The sequence below is a fragment of the Heterocephalus glaber genome, unplaced genomic scaffold (assembly GCF_053883595.1).
Source record: "Heterocephalus glaber isolate CG9 unplaced genomic scaffold, H.glaber_assembly_v1.0 deba00001600, whole genome shotgun sequence".
NCBI lineage: Eukaryota > Metazoa > Chordata > Mammalia > Rodentia > Bathyergidae > Heterocephalus > Heterocephalus glaber.
Window position 1 is genome coordinate 4,125,962 of NW_028258372.1, and position 26,485 is coordinate 4,152,446.

At 36.0% G+C, this 26,485-nt stretch overlaps 1 protein-coding gene and 1 pseudogene across 5 annotated transcripts in view; one reads left to right on the plus strand and one right to left on the minus strand.

Moving 5' to 3' along the window:
• Sdccag8 (SHH signaling and ciliogenesis regulator SDCCAG8) overlaps positions 1-26,485 on the plus strand; it is a 222,144-nt gene that overhangs the window by 29,485 nt on the left and 166,174 nt on the right. For all 5 annotated transcript variants that reach the window (XM_021265534.2, XM_021265526.2, XM_004853507.4 and 2 more), the window contains exons 8-10: positions 818-1,006; positions 8,523-8,661; positions 18,140-18,292. In XM_021265534.2, the coding sequence (XP_021121193.1) occupies positions 818-1,006; positions 8,523-8,661; positions 18,140-18,292 (481 nt within the window). The remainder of the gene's footprint in view (positions 1-817; positions 1,007-8,522; positions 8,662-18,139; positions 18,293-26,485) is intronic.
• Positions 23,010-24,768, minus strand: LOC147823063 (ankyrin repeat domain-containing protein 26 pseudogene; annotated as a pseudogene).

Consider the following 26,485-nt stretch of genomic DNA (forward strand, 5'->3'; position numbering starts at 1 on the left):
AGTTGCTCAAGTTGACTTTAGCAAATCATGACTATGAAGAAGGAGGAAAATGCAACCCATATATTGGTCACTTAATTCTAAAAAAGTCAATTTGGAGAAAAATTTCATCCAGAATGAACCCAGAACATAAAAACAAACAAAAATCACACACACACACACACACACACACACACACACACACTCCAACCATTTTCTCTCAGCAACTTGCATACTTCCAACTAATAGCTGCTGCTTTTGAAATGACTGGCAAATTATATTTCACATCTTTCTATAGCCTACCTTCTTTTGAAACAACTCTGCAGAATTTTCTGGTTAGATAATTTTTAATGCTTTCCTCCTAAAAATGGGAAATAGTAAATTAATCACAGGTAAAATCCATGCTCTTTATGTGAACTTTAGGTTTTCTTTATACATTTTATGGAGTTATCACTTATAATAGAGTATTTCCCTCACACCAGTGATGTTATATTGTGTTACCCTCCCCTTTATTAAAAGAACTGTTCAGGAGTTATTTTTGTTTTGTGGGCAGTATCCTAACGAGGTAGAATCCTATTAGAGGAGAGAATCTAAACTGTTGTAAAATTTTACAAGAACCTGAATTAATTACTTAATATATTCAAGCCTCATTATATTTAATGTGTCAAGATAATCACACTGCATTTCAGGGTTGTGGTAAGAATTAATAAGGTATCGTAATACTGTAGATGGAGTAAGGTAGGCACCCATAAATGATAGTAGTAATTTGCTATGATGATTCATTTGAAAGTCATATACTTATACTTGGTGATTTCATAGTTTTTGTTTTCCCTCTTCTTAGGAAAGACTTAGCTGAATATCAGAAACATTGCGAAGATCTTAAACAGCAACTAAAACATAAAGAGTCTCTTCTTGCTACCAATATCTCCAACCGTGTTGGTGGTCTTTGTTTGAGGTGTGCTCAGCACGAAGCTGTTCTTTCCCAAACCCATAACAATGCACACATCCAGACCATTGAAAGACTGACTAAGTAAGTATGCTTCTATGTGCAGAGCCTTTGGCAACATAGCAAATTATGTCTTTAAAGGGCACGTGTTCTTTATCCTCATGCTAAATCATATGTGATGTGTTACATTTCAGATAAAGTAGATTTTAAAGGTTCCTTTATTGTAGCTTTCCTGAAGAAAGATTGGGTAGGTTGGCCAACTGTGTGAGTAGCCATGTCACTTTGAACAAATAATTTTATCTCTTGGTTTCACTCTCATTTTGAAGTAAAAGAATTTGACTAGATACTCTTTACAATTCTGTTCAGTTCTATGACTCTATAATTATAAATCTAGCACTATTCTTAACAAAACCCAATGTGATAGGAATTTGATTTTTGCTTGGGTTTCCCTGTCATAATGTGTAGTGTAGGTAGAGTTGTTACCCCATCTTCATCATATGCCTGTTGTGAAGAACATGGTGGGTATAGTGAAGGGAAGATCCACCGCATCATGGTAGTAATATTGGAGAGTTTAGCAAGGACAAATTACACTCCGGCATTTAGGTTGTCAAGGTTTTCATCTAGGCTGAAATACTACAATTCTCTGTACATCTTTTTTGTTCCATTTTTACTGTTCCATAAGAAGCCTTTTTCTGTAAAAGTTATTTAGTGGAACTTGAGAATTGATATTATAGTATCCAATAATGCTTTGGAATATGTGTTTTCTTATACTCTTCTACTTTTTGTCCATGTTCAATATCACCTCTTTCTGCTCTGCTCACATCAGTAGCACAAACATCATTGCCTTTTGGAAGTATTTTCCCTTAATACTACCCCATTTTGTCCTCAACTGACTTAGATTCTTTTCTCCTTTGATTTTATAATATATTGTGTACATATGGAGACAGCAACTATATTTTGTTTATTTCTGCAGCTCTGGTTCCTAGCCTGGCCTGCAGTAGACACTAAGTGTTTCTGTTTGTGCCTTAATTTCCTCATTTTAAAAATAGCAATAGAACCAGGTGTGATGGTGCACACCTGTAATCCCAATACCTGGGAGGCTGAGGCAGGAGTATCACCATAAGTTTGAGGCCAGCCTGGACTACATAGTGAGTTCAAGGCCAGCCTGAACTAAGCAGCAAGAGTGTGTCTCAAAAAAATTTTTTAAAATAAAAATTAAAATGGTAATAAAGTACCTAATAGGGTATTTTGAGGAATCTTTAAAGAATATAGTGCTTAAAATACTTCCTGAACTATGTTAACTACTCAGCAAATACTAAAATGCCTCAGTATCTTCTAAGGAGCAAGACCATTCAGTGTATCTGGTAGCTACGGTTTCCACACATGGCTAACCTGCTAGGTGCTATATTAAAACCTGAGTCTCCAGTATGGACTGGCTGGTATTTTTTATGATATGCACAGATGGTTCTGTTTTTGTTAAATATGATATTGTTAACTATTATTAAATGACTGTATTCATATATATTTAGCATAACCATTAACTATACTAAATATATTTTCATATCCACATAACATGTAGTGAACATTTATTATTTGGGAAGGGTTGTGCCAGGCAATTTAAAAACAATCTCTTAATATATCATTTTTTTTGAGGTAGATATTATTACCCCCACATTATAGTAGGGAAACTGAGGCTCAGATAAATGAAAAAATTTCCTGTTCATATTTTTTAAAAAGAGAATAGAATTGTACCGTATGAAAATAAATTCAGAATAGTTCATAGAGTCAGCTATAATTCGGACTATAAAAGTATTACAAGTAAATATAGAAGATTGTGTTAATAGCCTTGAGCTTATTATAGTCCCAAGCATGACATGAAAAGCAAAAGTTATAAAGGGGAAATAAATGACACAGTTGACTCCATTAAAAAAAAAATTCATGGGCTGGGGATATAAGTGAATAGTAGAATGTTTACCTAGCATGTGCGAGGCCTTGGGTTGCACCCCTAACACTGCAAAAATAAATAAATTAATTATTTAAAAATAAATAAATTCATTATGACAAAATATTTCAAATTAAATGAAGAGACTGGGAGAAATATTTTCCACACATAACAAAATATTAGTGAGAATATAAAGAATTTCCTTTGAAACAACAAAAACTGACAGAATGCCCAGTTGTACAGAAAGGAAAAAGAATTGGTGAACAAGATGTCAGTACCTGAGAGGATATTCATTCTGTTAGTATTTAAGGAAATCAATCTCAGAAAAAAACACATCAGAATGGTAAAATTAAAGAATATTGATCATTTCAGGAGATGTAAGGTCATAAGTAAGTGAATATTCTCATACCCTGCTAGTGGAAATATAAATTGGTATACCTACTTTGGAGGGTAATTTAGTACTATCCATTTAATATTTCAATTATGCATTATACTTTTCAAAATCTGTGATAGAGAAAAAACTCATGTGCATGCATAATGAGATACTTCCAGGGAATGCTTTTTTGGAGCATTGTTTGTGATGGTGTGAACAACCTAATATCTTCCAAGGAGAGTAACTAAACTGTGGCTTGAATAAACTATGATATGTTGTATCCAGTATAAAAAAAAACAATTTAAGTAGATTTATATGTACTAATATGGGACTAACCCCAAAATATATTATTGAAATGAAACAAAATAGCTAAACATAAAACCATTTGTATTTTCTAAGGCCATATACAGCCATACAGCATATTTTCTCTGGTTTCATACACATGCATAGAAAAAGATTTGAAAGGATAGACACCATATGTTTAAAAGTGATTACTACTGGAGAGATAGAATGAGGCATTGGGATTGAGCTTGTTTAAAATTAGTCTTTAACCATATTGGTAACTAATTTTGCAAGGACAATATAATGGAAAAAAAACTTTTAAGGGAAAAGCATATTTCATGTTATTCAGACAAAATGAGGCAGAGTTTAAAACTAATCCAGGAAAACCAGCCAACAAATTTTAAAAAAAGGGTTTCTTCCCCGTACTATGTTGCCTTTCATATTATCTAACCCTCCAGGTCATGAGAAAAATATTTTAAAAGGAAGCTACAATGTTTATGTTGGTTCCAAGTCTGGCAGTCATTTAGAAATTGGATTCTTGCTCAGTTATGTATTCCTTTGTCTCTATCCTAAATTTGATCTCAGCCTCTTAAAGTTGATATCAATCTACTTAGTTCAATTTGTTGCTTTGTCAGCATATCGTTGTCTCATGTTCTGCTTTAATAACAGAATAGAATGTTTTCTGCTTCCATTTTCAGATTTTTTTTGCCTGTAAGATTCCCTTGGCCTGAGCTAACGTTCAGCTTCTCCCAACATGTGAATTTCAAAACGTTGACTATTGAGTTCCATGCTGACTTTGTAGAGTGGCCAAAACTTTCTAGGTTTGGATTTCTAGTTTCATGCAGCCAGAAGCCTGACCTCTCAACAATCTGTTATCACAATCTTTACTGCATGATTTTCAAATAAGATTAAAATATTATACCCTAAATATGGTAAATCAAGAGTTTGCTGGCTACTTTTGGAAATGTGGTATTGTGACACCAGCTCTAAGCTGCCTTGTTTAGTATATATTATTTTTAATCAATGCATGTTTATTACAATGGGTTTTCTTTTGGCATATGCATGTGTATAATATACTTTGATCATTTCTACTCCTTGTTTCCTCCTCCCCCCCCCCACACACAATAATCTTCCTTCTTAGCATGCACTGTTTTGATTCTATCACATAAGATTTATCTGTGCAGTTGACAAAAAGGGGGTCAGGCATAATTTGGAGCCCAGACCACCCATATATTTGCGGTGTTTTGTTAGGACCTTAAGAATGTTTTGGCAAGTACACTTAACAACTGTTGATGACATTTGATACATTTTTCAAGTTGATTTGGAGCCTTCCTAGTGTTTCTGAACTGCCTTTCATTCAGACCTCTTTATGCCATAAGGGAGATAAAAGTAAGAGTAACCCCGCTTTCTTTATGCTTTTGCTTGCTGGTCAAATACCTTCAGTGGTAATCAAGATGGAACTGCTTTATATTAAATTCCTTTCTGTAGCTTAAAATTCCTTGGAGAAGATTCGGTGTATTTTTTTAAAGGAAAAATAATTACCACAGAACTATCTTGGGACTTTAGGCCAGCTTGTGATTTGGGGGCAGATCATTGGCAGTGTTCTCTAAAGTTAGCTTTGAAAGACTACACAGGAACTTCCCAGAAATGAGGAACAAAGAAATGTTGTAGTCAGCTTTCTAGACTTTTTTTAAAACAGCAGTGATTATACTTATTAATGATTCTTAGTAATACTTAAAATTGATAACAAGTGTTGGACTAATTTAGGAATTATAAGGCATTTCTTAGGTAAAACTCCATATTTCAGGGTAAAACTCATGCATATATATAAGGCCAATTCTCTGCTTATTTTTAAACATTTGCCTGAGATTATTAAGAAATCCTTTCAGGCTCTTTCCTGCTCTGATTTTTCCACTAAGTTCCTTAAATATTTCGTGCTTGTTAGTGTGAGTACATGTTTTTCTGCCATAGAACTGACACTCATGCTCTTTACATCGTCTTTCTGCTCAGCTGCCTTTCCTGAAGCTCTTGGATGTTGAGAGGTTAATAAGGTTAATACTGTGTTGCTTGCTCTGCTCTAGAAGCTCCTTGATCACATTCATCAGAACATCCACGTGACGTTTTTAAGCACTGGAAGAACTTTTGCCTTAGCAGATGGTAATCCAGAGGACTTCCTTCTCACTTTCACCTTGATATATCAGGTGATTTATGCAACTGCCTCTTCTGAGAGCCGCCTCAGGCCTGGCTGAAGGCTGGGAGCTCTGGAGCAGAACTGCAGCTGACTGGGGAGTCACCCAGGCTGGTGGCAGTCAACTATTCTTGAAGAGCCGATAACCAGTAGCACTGTTAGATTCTAGGGACAAGTATTTGGCTGAAAAATGGGAAATTAGTCAAGAAAATCACAGTCAGATGAACATGGGACTGGATCCAGAAGCTAGGCATTGTGTTGATGAGAGGCGGCTGCTGCCCAGAGCTCCCTATTTTTTTGAGTGCGTACTATTTGGTATATGGTCTTGGTGAATTAAAACAAAAGAAAATTTAAAAACAATGGTCATGTTGTGACTAAGCGGTTAATCTTAAATTGCCAAATGGCTTCCTGTGAGCTCCCCATATCAGCTAAAGGCCACCTTGAGGCCTTTGTCAGACAGAAAGTTGGAGTGTGTTGATCCAGTGGTTGTACAGATATTTAGTGTAATCATTTTACATACTGTTAAGTGATGAGTCCGTTGATGATGTATTTTGGAGTTTATTGATTTTTCAATAACTCAACAATTTAAAGTTGATGAGTTTATATTCTGAAACATTGTTGAACTAGAGCAACTAAACTCATTATTTTCCAATTCTAATAGTCAGATGACTTTTTCAATTTCAATCCTATAATATTAGAACTGGGGAGGAGCTTTACCTCATGTCTTTTGATGCCCAGCTGTTAGGGTTTCTTTATTCATACAGTTGTTCTTTTGTCACTTACTGCATTGAGCATTTACTGTGTGACAAATGCTCCTCTTGGTAGGAGACTATCCTGGAAAGAGACTAAATGTCTTCAGCATAATCTCCCTTAAGAGCAAATCTGTTAAATTTCGACCTGTTCTGATCTGTCTGTTAGCAAACATAGAAACGCTGAGCTATTTTATCCATTCTTTTTATTTGAAACTTGGGCTTTATGATGGCATGGTATCAGGAATGGAAAAGAAAGTTATATGGATTTTTTTTTGGAAATACGAATAAATATAAATTCAATTTTGCTTGCATTGAATTTGTTTTACTTTAGCTAAAATAATTTCGTTTTGCTTTGGTTCTCCCACTTTTTCACATAATTATTATGCTTGATTGTACTCGATCAAAGTAATTTACTCCTTTTTTATTTCCTTTAGAATAAAATATTAAATTTTTTATCATTTAAAAAACCAGGTATAAGCACAAGGACCCGATTTCCATCCCTGGTACCAAAACAACAACAACAACAACAACAACAAAAAACAAAACAGGAATTTCTAAAGTGGAGATCAGCATAATCCCATGAATTTTATACTTGTAGCAATTTATTCATTTTTTAACAAAAAGAGTTTTATGAAACTGCTAATAATTGTAACTTTGTTCAGCATCATGTTTCTTAAAATATGGCTACTTTCCAAATAATGCAAATAGTTAAAATTATTTTACCTTTAAGATTTTTAAAAATGGAGTCACTGATTAATTCCAGTTCAGCATTTATAATCATCAAAAATATGAATCTTCAAAGTTTGCTAAATTAAAAGAAATCACAGCTGACTGTTTTCTGATAGTTTAGAACTTGGCAGTGAAAAGGAAACTGCAAGCATTTATTCCAACTGAAACTGAAACAGTTTAAAACTTGAGCTCTTTAATAAAGCATAGAATAGCATATGTAACAGCCCAACATCCTTTTTTTTTTTTCTTGGCATTGTGTATATACAAAGTTCCCATCTCACGTTTTCTTTGGTCTACTAGATATTTTTATTCAGCCGATAAATTCCAAATATCTTGGAAATTTTATATGGGATTTATTTAACCCATGGGATTGGGCCCATACTATTTTACATGCCAGATCATTTTGGCATTTTGTTCCCTTCTTCCCCTAATAAACTGTTTAGCTTTGAGAATTTTTGCTACTTGGCAGTGGCCAAACCCAGCAGGATAAGGTTTTGTTAAATTGTGAGTATTAATATGCATAACCAGGAGGTTGGAGGTTTCAACAGTACTACCCTTTGAAAAAAAGGAATGTGTTCATAAATAAGTGAAAGAATTTAATTGAAAGAGGAGGATGTAAAAGAGGATTGTGGAGGAAGATGAAAAGGAAAGGGCATGTATTTGTTTAAATAAACTAGAGGAAAACCAGTGGTGTAAACAAAACCTTGGTTGTCTCCTCTTCTACTTCCTCCTCTTCTTTCTTCCACCTCCTCTTCCTCTTCTTTCTGCTCTTCTTTTTTTTTTTTTTTTTGGTTCCAGGGATTGAACTCAGGTCCTTGTGCTTGCACAGGAGGCGGCGAAACCACTAAGCTAAATCCCCGGCCCTCTGCTCTTCTTTCTCCTCTTCCTTCTCTTCTTCTCCCTCTTTCTTTATGAAACCAAAGTTGGTTCTCTTCCAATGACACAAAGTCTTTTGCCTTTTACTTAGTCCCCTCTTAAAAGTGTTGATTTCTACTTTGAGATACAATACCGGTCACTTTGATGCCTTTCTCTTTTTCAGCTTCCCCTCCCTTTTTCTAACTTACTCTTTTTAAGGCTCCACCAGCAGCCCTCAGCATTCCAGCCCTTCCCACAGTAGGTTATTGTCCCATGCAGATGGTGGCCTACCAGGAATGCTCCCGGCCTTAGGTGCTCACCAAATGAGGACAGAGGGCCATTCTCTGGGCTGAGCTTTGCTGTGTGCTGAGCTGGCCCTCCCTGGTCTTCTCATATGTACTAACGCTTCCCCCTCCCCGAGTTCGGAGTATGCATCATTTGATCATTTCTTATTCTGAATGTTCCTTTTGTGCCGACAGGGAAAGAGACGACTTAATGTCTGCGCTCATTTCCGTAAGGAGCAGCTTGGCAGATGGGCAGCAGAGAGAAACGAGGGCTTTTGAGCAGGTGAAAGAAGCTGTGCATATGACTGAGGAAGCCAACTTTGAAAAGACCAAGGCAAGTTTAATAGGGTGAACATAAAGGCATTACAGGACCGCTCTTTTTTCTTCTGAGTATTTCTGGGGCTTTTCTTCCATAACTAAGCTTTTCCCAAACACACAAAGAAAATATCAGTGTGTTAATGCTGACTTTTCTATGTTGAACAAATTTGCTATTTGGAGAATTCTTATTTCTCTGCAAATGCTCTGTTGTTTTACGATTTAAAGATTGTAGTACAATATGGTAAAATACTTTGAGAGATGAGTATGCCTCATATTTTTATCTCTTTGTTTACTATTTTTTCAATGCTATGAAAATCTTAGCACTCATAATCATTTGTATATGTTGTGTGTGACTAAAGACAAGTTCTATACCTGGGAAAATTTTAGAACATCTACGTATGCCAAACATGGTAATATACATATATTTAGTAACATTTTAACTATGAGTTTGGCTCCATTGTAAGCTAAGTCAAACATGCTTCATGATGATAATGACAACAGTAGTCAACACTGATGATCAGATGCTGTTCTGAGTTCCAAGAACTTTGAATAATAGGCGGTTACTCTTGGTTCGTTGCTGTGTTTGAGGATGCAGCTTAAACCAGCGATGGCGAACCTTTTAGAGCTTTCAATGACACAAACAGCCCACTTCAGTATGGGTGCCATGGGTTCTTCACCAGTGGAGAGCCATTAAAGTTGCTTTGTATTTTTGCTAAACACGACAGCCATGCTTCAGGTGATTAATAGCCTAGGTAGCCAGTGATTACCATAGTGACAGCGCAGGTATAGAATATTTTCATCATTCAAAAGTTGTATTGGATAGGGTGAACTGGCTGAGCATCTCTAATCTGAGGTGCTCGAAATCTGAATTTTTCTCTCTCTCTCTCTTTCTCTCTGCTTCATTCTGACCCAACTCCCTCATATATTTCTTCTTTTGTTCTGAACTCTGTCACCATCGACTGACGATATTCTGCCTCTCAAAACCTCCAGCAAAGGCCCTTCTGGAATTCATTTCATCTCATGTGGCTACGACAGAGGAGTTAGCATTTACTTCACTCGTTATTGCCATTTCCAGGCCTTTGTTTGGGCATCTGCTTTTGGTTAGCATTCCTCTTTGAAATTTGGCTACCACTTTCCTTTTGAAATCTGTGAGTCTCAGTGCTCCCTAATCTTATCAGAAAGTCCCTATCTAGAAAACACTCTGACACATTTAAGAGTTTTAAGGGCTGGGCATTTAGCTCAGTGGTTTCGCTGCCTGCTGTGTAAGCACAAGGACCCGAGTTCGATCCCTGGTACAAAAAAAAAGAGCTTTAGCATCTGAGTCTCTCCCCTCCATCCTATCTCCTTTCATCATCCTTAAAGGTTTCAACATCCATGTTGTTAATATGTGCAACACCAACCCTCTTCAACCTTGGTAACTCTAACATTTTCTCCCTAGGCTACTGTAACACCCACAGAAGTGTCCCTAAGATCTCAAATTCTGAAACCACTCTCTAACCAAAGCTTTCTCTCTTCTTCCCTCCCCATCCTAGTTCAGTCTGCTCCATGTCCTCATTCCTGCCTCTGGTTCTCCAGCCTCTTCCCTTTAGATCTCTCGAATTTTCTTCTTTTGTGTTAGGTCTGGTCTTCTTCCCTTCTCACTTAAATATGAATTTTATAATCTCAAATAGCACTCCTTATATTCACGCACACCCCCAAGTCTGCTGCTGTGTGTTCTCTAAGTCAGTGAATGATACCTTTGTCCTCTACAGTGTCCTGAATGGGAAAGTGGATGGCATCCTGGCCTCCAGTGTTAGCTTCCAACCAGTCATTGGGTGCAAGTCTTTATTTCTGAGCTTTTCTTGAATTTTTTTCATAACACTTTTCTTGCCTAGCAAATTTACCCCAGCTACGAACCACTCCTTAGTACAACATTTATCAAAATGTATTATTATTACTTGTCTGCATCCTTTATTAAACTTTGAAATCTCTGACAATAAAGAAGGGACCCACCTTGTTCACTGTTACATTGCTTAGGGACTCAGTAACACCCACTGAGGAATTCGACTCTGTTCTCCCTAGCACTCTAGAATTCCTTTAGCTTTGCCTTTCCACTTTATCTGCTTTGTCAGTTGCTAGGGGAGGTTATTCTCAGTCACACATGGTTCTTTTTCTAATGCTGTTTTCATCCTGCCAACCATTGCTGAATTTAAGAAAGCTAGCAACTGAGTTCCATTGCAGAGGAATAGCCATAGACTTCAGAACATAGTCATAAGAGCTGCTTGACCATTTTTTCTCTGCAATTGACTCCATTATATGCTCCTTAGCGGGACTCCACTTCCTTATTTTGCCACCTCCAGCCCTAGCACCTCACTCTCAACAGATGACCCATCTCAACATCTTCTGACCCCTTAAGTGTCACTTCCACTCATTTTTTCTTTCTTTCTGACCTTCCTCTTTCCCAAGATGAATGTCTTTCTCTAAGCTGTTCATGTCACTTGCTTGTAGGGTCTTAGCACCCTTTCCCACTTGCATCAACGACTTCATTCCTGCATCCCCCTTCCTCCTTCACCACTGTCCCACTCCCAGTTGTCTATATAACTGCTGTTCCTGAAACAAAAAGCGGGCTTCACATGATCCACGTCCACTGAGCTTTCTACCTTCCATCCATCAGTTCACTGGAAGACCTTACAGTTATCTACCCTGGTAGCTTTCCTTTCACTTCTGATCACATTGCAGTCAGATTTTCAACAAATGACAGCATGATTTCATGCTACTGAATCACTCACTTAACGATCCATCACTGGGCACTTTCTGATTACCAAATCCAGTGACATCATCCAATCCTAACTCCGCTCCAACCCTATATGTAGTTTTGGAATCCATTACCTGTCCTATTATAACACAGCATTGCATCTTTTCCCTTCATTTAGCTGATATTTTACTCTTCTGGATCATCTTGTATGGTTCTTGTCTACTCTTCTGGTTTAACTTCTTTTCTACAACCCTTAAATATAGACATTCCTCAGAGCTCCTTCCTAGCCTTCTGCCCATGTTGGCTCGATTTCCTGGAATTTGTACCTCTTCTCATAACCAAACCTTTATTTGTGTTTGAGCACAAACCCCACCTTATGCTTTTAGCTCTAACGGCTCTCTTGAACCCCAGACCTACATTTCTTGTTGCTACTAGACTCCTTATATGAATGATATACTAGTGGCATGTACTACACAACCAAGTTATTCATTTGTTCCACCTTCCCATCTATCCCTTCTTTTCCTTTCACTATTTTCTGCATTGTTGTTTTCAAACAATGTATCAATATCTTACCAATAGCCCTAGCTTACATTCATTAAAATATCTTGGCTGTCCCTCATCCTTACTCTTGACATCCAGTCATTTGCCAGCCTCTGACCTCTCTGAGCCCCCAATTTAGCTGTGCCTTCCTTTCCATTCCTGTACCCCTGCCCTGGCCCAAATCGTGTGTGTGTGTGTGTGTGTGTGTGTGTGTGTGTGTATTTGTGTTACTAGAGATTGAACCTAGGGTCTCATGCATACTGCATAAATACTCCATCACTGAGCTACACCTCAGCCTTTTTTACTTTTTATTTTCAGACAGGGTTGCCTGGCCTGGCATCAAACTTGTGATTCTCCTGCCCCAGCCTTTTGAGTAACTGATATCCCAGTGATACCCAGCCTGGCTCAAGTCTTTATATGCAGTAGCATTTTGGTTGGTTTCCTCCACATATTTTACATTGCTGCCTTAGCTTCTGAATTATAAATCTCCATATTCAGGTGACTCCCTTTTTGCAGTAAAATAAAATTAGCATGTCCTTACAGATCTTTCATAGTAAGTCTGGCCCTGATCTAATTTTTCTACACCTCACTTTCACTACACTCTTTCATATAAGCTGTTCTCATTTCCAGGATGTGAACTACAATTGGCCATTTTCAAGAATTTACTTGTGCTAATGCTTTTTTGGCCCTGTATTAGTCTGTGAAATAGCCATTTAACAGACATTCAACTCAGGGACAGTGTTCCCAGAAGTTTTCCCAACTTCTCATTTGAATTAATCTCTTCCTCTTCCGTATTCCTACTGAATGTTATAATGTTTTCCTGGCTGTTTATATAACTCTTTCCACCAAAGGGCCTTGAAAATCAGGTCTGTGACAGGTCTACCAGTATATTCCTCATAAGACCATTTACATATTAATTGCACAGTAAATGTTTGGTGAATAGAAACCAATCATTAGTTTTAAACATTACTGTGAAATTTTATAATTAATTCTTTTTAAAATTTAAATTAGGAACACAAAGGCATTGTGTATTATGAATCTAGCATTTTTCACTGAATTAGTTAACACAAGAATTACTAAGCACTTTCAATATGTAATGCAAGTCTAGTAGCTTTTATCTAGAAGATGTGTTAAAATACATGAATTTTGTTTCCAGAGAGTATTAAAACATTAGAGTATTGCTATTTTAATTTGAAAACCAACTACAACTTTTATTGCTGAGCTAGGACTTTGTTCTTTCGTTCCTTGGCATTTGTTGCCATCTAGCGTGCAATTTGTGTATTGCATACTAAGAGGGTAGTTATTTTATTTACATTGTGTATTTACATTTATAGTGGCAGTGTATATGCCTAAGGATTCTTCTAAGAAAATATGTGTATAATGAGAAGATTACAGTGCCATTCACGAATTCTGGTATGGGACTACTTTGGATCAAATCTCTACTCTTCCATTTTCTAGATCTGTGATTTGGACAAATTATTTAAAGTCTCAAAGTCCAAGTTTCTTCAACTGAGTTAGAACCACTGAAAATTTATTTATGGAGTTAATTAAACGAGTCCATGTAAGCCACTTGACAAAATACCTGACACATAGTAACTTTTCAGTGAATGTTTTATTTGAAAATTTCGAGTTAGTACGATTCTGGGTAATTTTAAGACACCAAAATAAATTAACCTGGGGATACAGGAGAGTGGAATAGTAGAGGATTTTCAGTGACGTGTTGGTAAAGGTTAGCAGGCTTCACCCCTGTCTACCTGTCTTGGAAGGGGAATTGTTGAGAGGTGTATTGGCAGGCCTGAAGACACACGCCTCGGAGGTACTTGGAATGGGCATATCCTGAGATAACCCTCTAAAGAAAGACCTTTTTAAAAATTCCAACCGCAGGTTCTGGGGATTTAGCTCAGTGATTCTGCCGCCTGTCTCGCAAGCCAAGGACCGGAGTTTGATCCCTGGTACCCCCCCTCCAAAAAAACTAACCTGATAGGTTGGATAAATGCTTCCAAAACCTAATTTTTACCCTTTTCAAGTATCCAAATTATTCTGTTTCGCCCGGGATTTAGCTCAGTGGTTCCACCGCCTGGCCCGCAAGTGCAAGGACCTGAGTTCAATCTCGCTGGTACCAAAAACAAAAGCAAAAACAAATTATTCTGTTTCTTGGATTGCAGTAGAATCAGGAATCAGTAGTGACTGTAGAATCAGTCAGGAATTAGAAATGTAGCATAGAAAGAAAATCAGAAAAACATGAGCATTTGATTTTGGCCACAAGCATAGAAAATAATGCTCCTTGGCATGCATATTATTTACTACAAAACAAAAACAGTTATAAGTATGGTTATGTGCTGCATAACAATGTTTTGATCAGGGACAGACTGCATATATGACTGTGGAACCTTAAGGCAACAGAGCTGAAAATTTCCTATCACCTAGTGACATTTTAGCCTTATTAAGGTCATAGTGAAACAAATTACTTTCGTATTTTTGGTGATGCTGATGCAATAAAATCTACTGGGCTTCCAGTTGTGTAAAAATATATAGCACGTGCAATTAGGTATAATACATAACACTTGATAATGGTAATAAATGATTGTATGTTACTGATTTATGCATTTACTATTTTGGAATGCATTCTTTCTACTTATAAAAAAGTTTATTGTAAAACAGTATGCTATGTTACACTAGCAGCAGCTTTATACATTTCAAGTTTACTGCACTTCTTGATTGCATCAAGAGGCAACATCAGATGATTGACCTCCACCATCTAGGTTTATGTAACTGTATTGTTTGCCTGATGAAGTTGCCTAATGATACATTTCTAGAGTGTGGCATGACTGTATCTTGAAAATAAGAGATAAAGATAGAATAACAAGCTTCTGTTAAGCAGGTGTTTATAAATTACAATCAAAGGGGAAGTAAAAATAATGAAAATATGTTATACATATGTACCAACTCCCCATGATGTATGTAGTCATTATGTACTGCAAACATGTACTAATAATCATTTTTTTAAATTAAAACAAAAAATCACAGTCAATAATTTGAATTCATAAGCTTCATGTTTAAATGTGTAGATGATCATCTTATGGGATTTATTTCATAAAGGTAAAACATGTTAATAAGTTCTAAAGTTTATGTTCATAGGTATACTATATCTTTCTCATATCTAATTCTTTAGTCACAAATTCTTCTATCACTAGTACTAGCATTTCTGGAAAAGCAGCCGTAGCAATTGGAAGGACTTTTATTTGTATGTCTTAAGATAAGTTTTCTGTTTTAAAAACTAAGTTGACCAGATATAAATTTTATTGGGTATAATTTTGGGGGGTCTTTTGATATAGTAAGGCATACACTTTGGTTTAGTAAAAATAGGACAAGGAATATTAAGTCCAGTGAATTATGTTTTGAAGCAGGTGTAGCATAGAACAATGACAAATAATGAAATTTCCCAGAAAAGAAATGGTCCTTTGAGGATTGAATCAGCTGAATGGGAGAAGGTATAATTTCCCAGCTCCTTAAGATCTGTAGCCATTCTGATCAAGGGAATAGAAGAAGCCACCACCCCCACTTCTCCTGGGAGAAATGCAATGCAGGCCCATTGACTTAGTCATCTATGAAGATGTCATCTCCTTGTAGTTGACCATTCACTGGCCTAGTCTTTGAGAACTCAGCCCTTATGCCTTTAATGATGGCTAAGTTGAGCATAATGGAGGAGGGGAACAGTCAGCTGGGATTCTGGAAAATAAGGAGGAAGCCCTACACTAATTAAAAGAGAAAACATTAGTACTAATAGTTTATTAATTATTGGTTATAAGGCCAAGATATTTTAGTGAGGTTCATTAGAAGAGAGATATTTTTAGAAAGGATAAATCAGTTTTCTATTTCCAACTGTTACTAATCCTTAATATTTTCTTTATTATGACCAGACATAGATGTTGATTGGGCTGGGGATTTAGCTCAGTGGTTCCATTGCCTGCCTCGCAAGCGCAAAGTCCCAAGTTCAATTCCTGGTACCAAAACAAACAAACAAACAAAAAAACACGAAGCAAATAGAAGTACAGTGAAAACTCACCAGGATTGTGGTATGTACCTATAATCCTAGAACTCTGGGAAGCTGAGGCAGGAGGATCACAAGTTGTAGCCCAGCCTACACACTGTGTCCCTGTCTCAAAATGTATAAATAAATAACCAACTGACTGACTGGTAATGTAACTCAGTGCAGAGGCCCTGAGTTCAATCCTTAGTACTTCAGAAAAAGTGAAAAAAATACGGAATCAGTGGGTAGACATAAAGAGACATCAATAACCAGATATTAACCTAGTTTTTAATTTTTTTAAATTTTGAGACAGGGCCCTTACACTGAGCTACTTCTTCAGCTCTTTTTAGTTTTTATGTTGAGACGTGGTCTCCTCCCTAAGTCACTAAGTTGCCCAAGCTGGGCTCAGACTTGCCATTCTCCTGCCTCAGCCTCCCAGAGTGCTGGGATTGCAGAGTGTACCACAATACCTGGCTACTTTGTGCTTTCTGAAGAATCATCTTATTTTGGGAAATGGCCTCTTATCCTAGCAGGATCATTTATTCTTTGTTGCTGAACTGAGTAATTTCTTTGAATAGATTATTTAGCTGCCCTTCATTGGAGCCTGATTTTGAGGTCTTCGGCATTCTTTTACTATTCCTGTACTTAACAGTGTTGATTCCTGAGTTCTTGTTTAGTTGAAAACCTTTAGATTGGATATATTGGCCTGCATTCAGTAATCATGCAAGTAGTATTCATTATTTCAGTGAAAGTTATCAGCTTGGTATAAAATATTTTTTACAAGAGTAATTGCATTTTGATGTCCCAAAGTCACTGATTCATAATATTACAAGCTCTAAGGGTTTCAGTCATGGGAAAATTATGCCTTTTCATTTCTTTTAAAATCTAATTTAAAGTTTTCTTTCCCAAGCATTCTCAACTAGAATTTATTTTTTAATTAATTTTATTGGTACATTTTAGGTATACAATATAATGACATTCATCATTGGAAATTTGTACTTTTACATAATCTATCTTGGTTCTTAAGTTAATTTGATGCAATAGAATTTTGCCCTCATACTTTATGTGTGCCTAGGAGCATAGAAACTTTGCAGAAGAAATCCCCCTCAAATTTTTTTTTTGAAGTTTATTGCTTTCTAGGTTAAGGAAAATTCACACATCCTAGAAATATTTGTCTGTATTTATTATACTTTTCACAAGAGGGAAGTATAACAATGCATAAGACAAGCGTATGGTGAGACCAGTTTCCTCTTACCAAAAATGTGACTATAAAACTTATAGTCATAGTATGTAAGTCATAGCAGACTTATGTTGCTTTCTACCAATTGATGGAAAAATAAAAGTTGAATGAAGTGGGTATTATAGATAAGAGTGACTGGGATAAGACTAAGATACTATAACACCTTCATTTTATTGGGATTTTTTTAAATTATGATTTTTGAAGCCATATTTTACTGTTGGGCATTATATTATATATAAAAGTATTATTGTAAATGGGGCCAAAAGGACATTAGAGAGTTTTTATTTCTGGAAATGCTGAGTGGGAAATTTATGCTAAATGACAATTATGAACTTTTACCAGAATTAGAATCTTCATAAAACTAAGTAGTAAATTCTGTTTTGTCTTTCCTTATTTAAACTTTTGATTATTACCTAATTTTTATTTTAGTTGTATGTTTTAAAGGAATGAACTAAATCTTACAGTTAAGGAATCTTTACTAATATAGTGTTAAACAATAGAAAGCTATGTGTAATAAAATACAGTATTCAACATCTTATTTAAAAATTCTTATCTGTCTATCACTTAAAGTATTCAAATAAATTTTATTCATGAAGCCATGAGAAATCAGTAAAATTTATATGTTTTATATAGCACTAACACAATATATAATTAAATAATAGAACGAATGGTTTTTCTGAACCGTTTTCAAATGCTGACTTATCTATGGCCCTCAGCAAGGTCTGTTGCCTGAATTTTCTAGCTGATTAGTCAATAAACCCTTAACTGTATACCTTGAAATAGGTGAGCAAATAAGTACAGTAAATGGTGTGGATAAACAAATACAAAATCATTCTAATAGACTTTATAGTGAGTTTTAACTATTTTAAATCAAAATAAAGATTAATGTCTCATTTTCTCCTTATTCTTTCCCTCTTCTAAACTCCCCCTTCACTCTCTCATTCTGTCAGGCTTTAATCCAGTGTGAGCAGCTGAGGAATGAACTGGAGAGACAGACAGAGCGACTTGAAAAAGAACTTTCATCTCAGCAAGAGAAAAGAGCTTTTGACAAAGAGATGATGAAAAAAGAAGTAGCAAAAGCAAGGAAGGACATGGAATCTAAGGTACTTAGGACTTGAATTGTCATTGACATTGAAATGATGATGTCACAGGTGATTCTAAAGGTTACCATTCGTGGGTGAACTTTAATTTTTAAAACATTTAAAAATCAAATTTCTTGTAATTTAGAGTTCATTAAAAGTTGCATAATATTTCATATATTTCTCAGTGAAGTTTATTATCTGACCTTTTGAAATAATCAGTTGAATTCCATATGTTGAAATTCTGAATTTACTTTAACCCTGCTATTCTGTTACATTTTCTCACCTTCATGTTTGCCAAAAGAGAGCAGGTTTTCTGGAGATACCTAGATTTTATTTCATCAGTTGGCTAAATAAAGGAGAAAGGACCCCCACTTTTATCCCAGACCACAGATTAAACATGCATAAGACATAAAACACTTTGAGAAACTGAGTAACTGAGAAAACCCAATTATGCACACCATAGGAAATCAGTTTGGACAATTATATAATGAATAATGACCATAACCAGATGAACAAATAGAGGGGAGAAATTAAAGACAAAAGGGATAGATAATAGGAAATTGGCAATGTTTGAAAAAAGTAATAACAATTTGGAACTTAGCAGTAATCCTGAAAACATCACGGCAAATTTTTAGAAAAGGTGCATATGGGGGACTGTAACATCCATGTTTATTTTTTAGGAGTATTTCTATTGATGAATTATTAATTTTAATTTTATGAGTTTTACTATATTAAACAGTGTGTACTTAACAGGAAAATGAAATGTTAATAAAATAAAATACTAAATTTTTAATATGTAATGGGTGTGTAGAATAAACATCAACTGTTTACCTGCTTACAAGATCTAAAAAATGCAGCAGAAATAAATTCCTATGTGAACTACAATGAAAATACAAACAAAACTCTAGCACAGAAATAATCTTTGTTCAATTATCACACCTAAGGCAGTCTTCACACAGGAGAACAGCGTGTTCCATACACAAGTATGGCTTACACTGATAGCACATGTGTTTTGTTTTCCTGTCTTCTTTGGTAAGACATATTCAACCTCTTAGGAGGTTCTTGTGATGTTTCGCCTATTTGTTCATCAGTCTGCTCCAGAATTCTTTTGAGGAGTTCTTTGGGCAGATCTTTTATCAATTCCAGTCCCAATCCTCTAAGAAAATTTCTCCATGATGTTTTGTGCTTCTTATTTTCTTTGTAAACTATGAAACTGTTTATGCCTGACATGTTTAGGGTCAAGTAAAACACAATCATTGGCCAGCGCTTTGTGTTTCAAGTGACATGATAGTTGCTGCATAACTCAACAACATCTACTCTGCCTTTCATTTTGTTGTAAAATGTGACCATTTCTGACTTCATTTGTGTTGAGGATTCACTATCAATCTGTTTTTGTCTGTTTTGAGATAGAGTCTCCCTGTGTAGTCCAGACTAGCCTTGAGCTCACTATGTAGCACAGGGTGAACTTGAATTTACAGGTTCTTCCTGCCTCTGCCTCTTGAGTGTTGAGATTGCAGGTATGTGCTACCATGCCCAGCCTCACAATCAATCTTATCGTCATGGTGTAATGTCAACAGTATCAATAGTACTTCGTTTTTCTTTGCCATATAGGAGGCCAGTGTTCTGTCTTCCTGAAATCCCAAGATTGTACTACACATTCCTCTATTGTGAACTTGAAACATTTTTTCAGGAATCTTGGCTTTATTCTTGTGAATAGTTACTGTGCCGGTCAACTGGTGTTCTTTTAACAAATGTAATATCAGTGAGTAACTAGTAAACCAATTGTTGACTGTGACATTTGCATCACTTTTTAAAATGGATGCAACAAGTCTGTTCACAAAGTCATACGGTTTAGTACTGCACAAAGACAGACCTGGTGGCTGAATTCCAGGATAAATTTCTAAATTCAAGGTCTAAAATGTCTTCACAAGTATCAGGGCATATATTTTACACCACATTTGGGAGGTTTGCTTGGCATATATTGCCAAAAGCATCAACAACCATGAAATGATGCAAGTTGTATGTCAATTGTCATATATTCGAAAGGTGTAATGCTTGACAGTTCAAAACAAAGATTTCAACAAATGAGCAAACAGCAGCCAAATTGTTGAATTTTTCTCTTCCTTGGCAGGTCCTTTTGTCATCAAAACACAAAGCTATTTTATTTTATTTTATTTTTTATTTTTTTTAAGTTTAATTTTATTGGTGCATTTTAGGTATACAATATAATGACATTCATCATTGGAAATTTGCACCTTTACATACTCTCTCTTGATTCTTATTTTTCCCCCTTCCCCTGCACTCCCTTCAACCCCTTCATCCCTCCCCATTTACAGACTTTGTTTCCATTTTTTTATTTTCTCATATTAATTCCATTCCCTTCTTTCCTTTCCCCTACCCCTCCCACTTCCCCTTTGCCCCTTTTCTTCCTATTTCACATTATCTATTTTATGTTTAGTCCTTATTTACACTTTGTTTCTCACACTAGAGAAATTATTCAGTATTTACATGTGTGTGTCCTATTTATTTCACTTAAAAGTATCACCACAATGTGCATCCATTTAGCTATAAATATCTCTAATTTCTCATTTTTTATGGCTGAGTAATACTCCATTTATTTAAAAACCACATTTTCTTTATCCAGTTTCCAGTTGATGGGCAGTTGGGCTGTTTCCAAGTTTTAGCTATCACAAACTATGCTGCTGTGAACATGGGTGCACATATATCACTGTGGTATGATTCTTTTAATTCTTTGGGGAAGATACCCAGCAGGTTCAAATGGGACTTCCAGTCCTAGTTCTTTGAGGTATCTCCATACTAATTTCCACGGTGGTTGCACTAGTCTACACTCCCACCAGCAGTGGAGCGGGATTCCTCTTTCCCCACAGCCCCGCCTTCATTTGATATTGGTTGATTTCACGATAGCAGCTATTCTTTCTGGGGTGAGGTGGAATCTCAGTGTTATTTTTGCTTGCATCTCTCGAATGACCAGTGATGTTGAACATTTTTTCATATGTTTATTTGCTGCTTTTACTTCTTTGTCTGAGAAATGTCCATTCATTTCAGATGCCCATTTTCAGATTGGGTCTTTAAATTTGGGAGGTCTGATTTTTTTAAGTTCTTTATAGATTGGAGACAGTAGACCTTTGTCTGAGGAACAACAGGTGAAAATTTTTTCCCACATTGTGGGTTGTCTCTTCACTCTGTTGGTGGTTTCTCTTGCTGTGCAGAAGCTTTTTAGTAAGAAGAGATCTCACTTGATTGTTTGTAGTAGTTCACGGGCAACTGAGTCTTTGTTCATAAAATCTTTTCCTACACCATTGTCTTCAAGAGTTCTACCTAACCTCTGTTCCAGCCAGTTCAGCATTTCTGTTTTAATATTTAGATCTTTAATCCATTTCAATTTTAGTTGAGTGCATGGTGAGAGATACAGGTCTAGTTTTGTTTGTTTGTTTGTTTTTTGGTACCAGGAATCGAACTCAGTACCTTCCCCTTGTGAGGTAGGTGGTGAAACCACTGAGCTAAATCCCTGGCCCTACAGGTCTAGTTTTAATCTTTGGCAAATTGAAACCCAATTTTTCCAGCACCATTTATTAAAGAGGCTCTCTTTCCTCCAGTGAGAGTGTTTGCCTCCTTTGTCAAAGATGAGGTGGCTGAGTGTACCTGGAGTCGTTTCTGCATCTTCTGATCTGTTCCACTGGTCCTCAGGTCTGTTTCTTTGCCAATGCCATGCTGTTTTTATCACAGTAGCTTTGTAGTATAGTTTCAAGTGGGGGGTTGTGGTACCCTCTGCCATGTCTCTATTACCTAGAATTGCTTTTGCTATTCCAGGTCTCTTCTTGTTCCAAATGAATTTTTGGATTGTTTTCTCAAGGTCTGTGAAGTATGCTGCTGGGATTTCAATTGGGATTTCATTGAATCTATATAGCAGTTTTGGAAGTATGGCCATTTTCACTATGTTGATCCTTCCTACCCAGGAACAGGGGATGTCTTTCCATTTTCTGATATCCTCTTCAATCTCTTTTTTTCATAGAGCTATAGTTTTCAGAGAAGAGGTCTTTGATTTCTTTTGTTAGGTTGATTCCTAGATATATAATTTTTTGGGATGCTATTGTGAAAGGAATTGTTTGCCCTATTTCTCTCTCAGTGAGTCTGTCATTCGTGTAGAGGAAAGCTATTGATTTTTGTGTGTTGACCTTGTATCCAGCTATGCTACTGAATTTGATTATTAAGTCTAGAAGACTTTTGGTGGAGTTCTTAGGGTCTCAATATAGAGTATCATGTCATGTGCAAATAATGACTGTTTGACTTCTTCATTTCCTATCTTTATTCCTTGTATTTCTTTCTGTTGACTAATTGCTGTGGCTAATGTTTCCAAAACAGTGTTGAACAGGAGTGGTGATAGTGGACATCCTTGTCTTGTTCCTGATTTTAGTGTGAAGGATTTCAGTTTTTGACCATTTAGTATGATATTAGCTGTTGAGTTTTCATAAATGGCTTTTATCAGATTGAGGCAGAGACCATCTATTCCAATTTTTTGTACGGTTTTTATCATAAATGCGTGTTGGATTTAGTCAAATGCTTTTTCTGCATCTATTGAGATGATCATATGGTTTTTGTCCTTGGCTCTATTGATATAGTGTATTACATTTTTTTTACATAAAACTCAATAACACTGGTTTTTACTTGCAAACATCACTTAAAAGTTACAGATGTCAAGAAACAGTTTAAAATAGTATATAAATTTTCATCATGTATCTACGATACAAAGTTTTTTTTCTTTTGACAAAGTTCACATCATACACCTAATAGGAAATAATTAAAATGTTATATGTATAAAGTCCAATAAACAAAATTATCTTTTCAGATCTTATATCTTCTCCTTAAAATCTCCAGATATTCTTATGATGTTTCTGAAATTAGATCTTGGTCCGATTTATTAGCAGACCTTGTGGGAGAAACTTTAAAGGATCCAGACTCAAGTTCAGTAGTAGCTTCTCTTACTTCTCTAGTTATACTTTTTTCCAACTCTTGCCACATAAAGATTTGAGAAAATCTCCTTAAAAAGGATAAACATAGGTTAGAGCCAGTTTTCAAACTTTCTTTGATTCATCACTTTTTGTTTTTCTGCTTTCTCCTTTTCATACTGATATATTCTTTCTTCTAAATGATTATATTCATCAATTAACTCTTTATTTCTGTCTTCCAGCGTGAGAGTTTGTTTTCTACCCTCACCTGGAAGTTTCTTCACAATACCATGAAACTGGTCTTGGATATTAATTAGTGTCCTTTCTTTATAGTCAACTCTGTTGTGAGCATCATCCAACTGCCATCGAAGCAATGCATTTTCACTTTGTAGTTGAGATCATCTCTCTTCTATAGATTCCTGCTTTCCCATGTATTTATTTATTTTCCCTTGTTCATCCTGATATATGTGTTCAGTTTTCTTCATTTGACACTGTGTTTGCTTTAGATCTCTTTGTACCTGTTCTAAATCTGAAGTCTTTTCTCTGAGAGCATCTCTTGTATGATGGAGCTCAATTTCCAGGCTGTTGAATTTTCTTTCAGCTTGAGAAAGCTGTTGGGAAAGCATATCATTGTTACCTTTTAGGTTAGATATGTCAAAATTCAGTTTGTTCTGTAAATGAACCCACTCATCCCTTGCTCTCTGGAAAGCAAGTTCCACATCTTTTTTGATGTCTGACTTTCACCATAATCGTGTACAGCAGCAGCCAGTCTGGAATGGTATGATTCAATTTTTGTTTCCAGTCTTTCCTTGATATTTTTTTCATTCTCCAGTTTAGAATTTAGCACTGTATTTTTTACTGTGAGACTATTAAGCTGTCCATTACATTGAAATATTCTTTCCCCATTCAGTTTCATTGTCCTTTGTAGGTCCGCATTCTTTTCATGTGCAATTTCAATATCTTCCAGATATTTCTTTTCCTTTTCTATTGCATCTTTTTCTAGTCTTAACCTGGCAATTTCATCCTGCAACCTGTGATTTTAATGCAATAGATCTTCATGACTAACAGAAACCAGATTCAGTTTAATTCTTACAGTCTTCAGTTCAGTATCTAGTGTTGTAAGAGAAATTTCGAGTTGGTGTTTTGCTTCAACTACTTGATAATATTGCTCTTCTTTTTTTCTTAAATGTTCTTTAAGTTTTTCATAAAACCAATCGACATTTCTTCTCTTCTCCTCTTCTTGTGAGGCAGATCTTAAATTGCCAAGTTCTCCTCAGTTAGTTTCTCATGTTCTAACTGTGATTTCACTTTTTTTGTTTCGGTTAGTTCCTTCTGCAGTGTTCTAACCTTATTTTCCAATTTTTTAGTTTTCCCTATAAGCAGTTCATCATGATCTATTGATGTTTCATATGAATGTAACACCTCCCATATTTTGAGTACACTAATAGAACCCCGCGGGGCAGAGAGGTCCCCAGCCGCCTGGAGCCCCACTTGGTCCAACCCGCCTGTATTATATTTATTGATTTGCATATGTTGAACCATCCCTGCATCCCTGGGATGAATCCCACTTGGTCAGGGTGTATGATCTTCTTGATGATCTTCTGCATTCTATCTGGCAGTATCTCATTAAGGATTTTTGCATCTATGTTCATTAGTGAGATTGGCCTATAGTTCTCTTTTTTGGTTGGGTCTTTCTCTGCTTTGGAGATCAAGGTGAGGCTTGCTTCCAGGAATGAATTTGGCAGTATTGCTTCCCTTTCAATTTCATTGAAAAGTTTAAACAGTAGTGGCAGTAGTTCGTCTCTAAATGTCTTGTAGAATTTAGCAGTGAAGCAATCAGGACCCAGGCTTTTCTTAAATTTTTCTTAAGTTTTTAATTGCATTTTCAATTTCGTTGATTGATATTGGGTTGTTTAGAATTTTTAGGCCTTCTTAGTTCAACTTTGATAATTCATATGTATCTAGGAATCTGTCCGTTTTTTCTGTGTTTTCCATCTTACTGGCATATAGGTTCTCAAAGTAGGTATTGATGATCCTCTCGAATTCTGCTGGGACTGTTGTAATTTCATCCTTTTCATTCCTAACTGCATGGATTTGGGCCTTTTCTTTCCTTCTCCTGATAAGGTTGGCCAAGGGTTTGTCAAGTTTATGTATTCTTTCAGTGAACCAACTCTTGGCTTCACTGATTTTTTGTATCATTCTCTTAGTCTCCAATGCAGTGATTTCTCCTCTGATCTTTTTAATTTCCTCCTTTGTATGAGCTTTGGGTTTGTCCTGCTTTTCTTTTTCTAGAAGCTTGAGGTTCAGCATCAGGTTGTTTAATTGGGCTCACTCTGCTTTCCTAATATGAGTATTCACTGCTATGAATTTCCCTGGTAAGACTGCTTTCATTGTGTCCCATAGATTCTGATATGTTGTATTGTCATTGTCATTTAATTGTAGGAACTGTCTGACTTCTTCTTTAATTTCCTCTGTGACCCATTGGTTATTCAGAAGTGTGTTGTTCAGTTTCCATGTATTTATGAAATTTTTCAAGTTTCTTTTGCTATTGATCTCCAATTTCATTGCACTGTGGTCTGATAATATATAGGGGATAACTTCAATTCCTTTGCACTTACTTAAACATGTTCTGTGAGTGAGTATGTCGCCTGTTTTGGAGAACGACTCATGTGCAGCTGAAAAGAATGTGTGTTCTGATTTTATGGGGTGGAACACTGTAAACATCTGTTAAGTTCATTTGTTCAAAAGTTTGATTGAGTTCTAGTATTTCGTTGCTTGTTTTTTGTCTAGTTGATCTATCAATTTTGACAGTGGGGTATTGAAATCCCCCACTATTATTGTATTAGTGCTTATTTGATTTTGCATGTCCGTTAGTATTTGTTTTATATAGTTGGGCGCACTAGTGTTTGGTGCATAGATATTTATGATTGTCAGGTCTTCTTCTTGGATTGTTCCCTTTACAAAGATGTAGAGTTCTTCTTTGTCTCTCTTAATCAGTATTGGTTTGAAATCCACTTGATTTGCAAAGAGGATAGCTACTCCTGCTTTTTTTCGGGTTCCTGTCGCATGGAGTATTGTTTTCCACCCTTTAACTTTCAGTCTATGAGTTTCTTTTTGAATTGTGTTTCTTGTATGCAGCATATTGTTGGATCTTGCTTCTTGACCCATTCTGCCAGTCTATTTCTTTTGATTGGTGAATTGAGACCATTAACATCGATGGTTATAACTCATACATATTGACTTATCA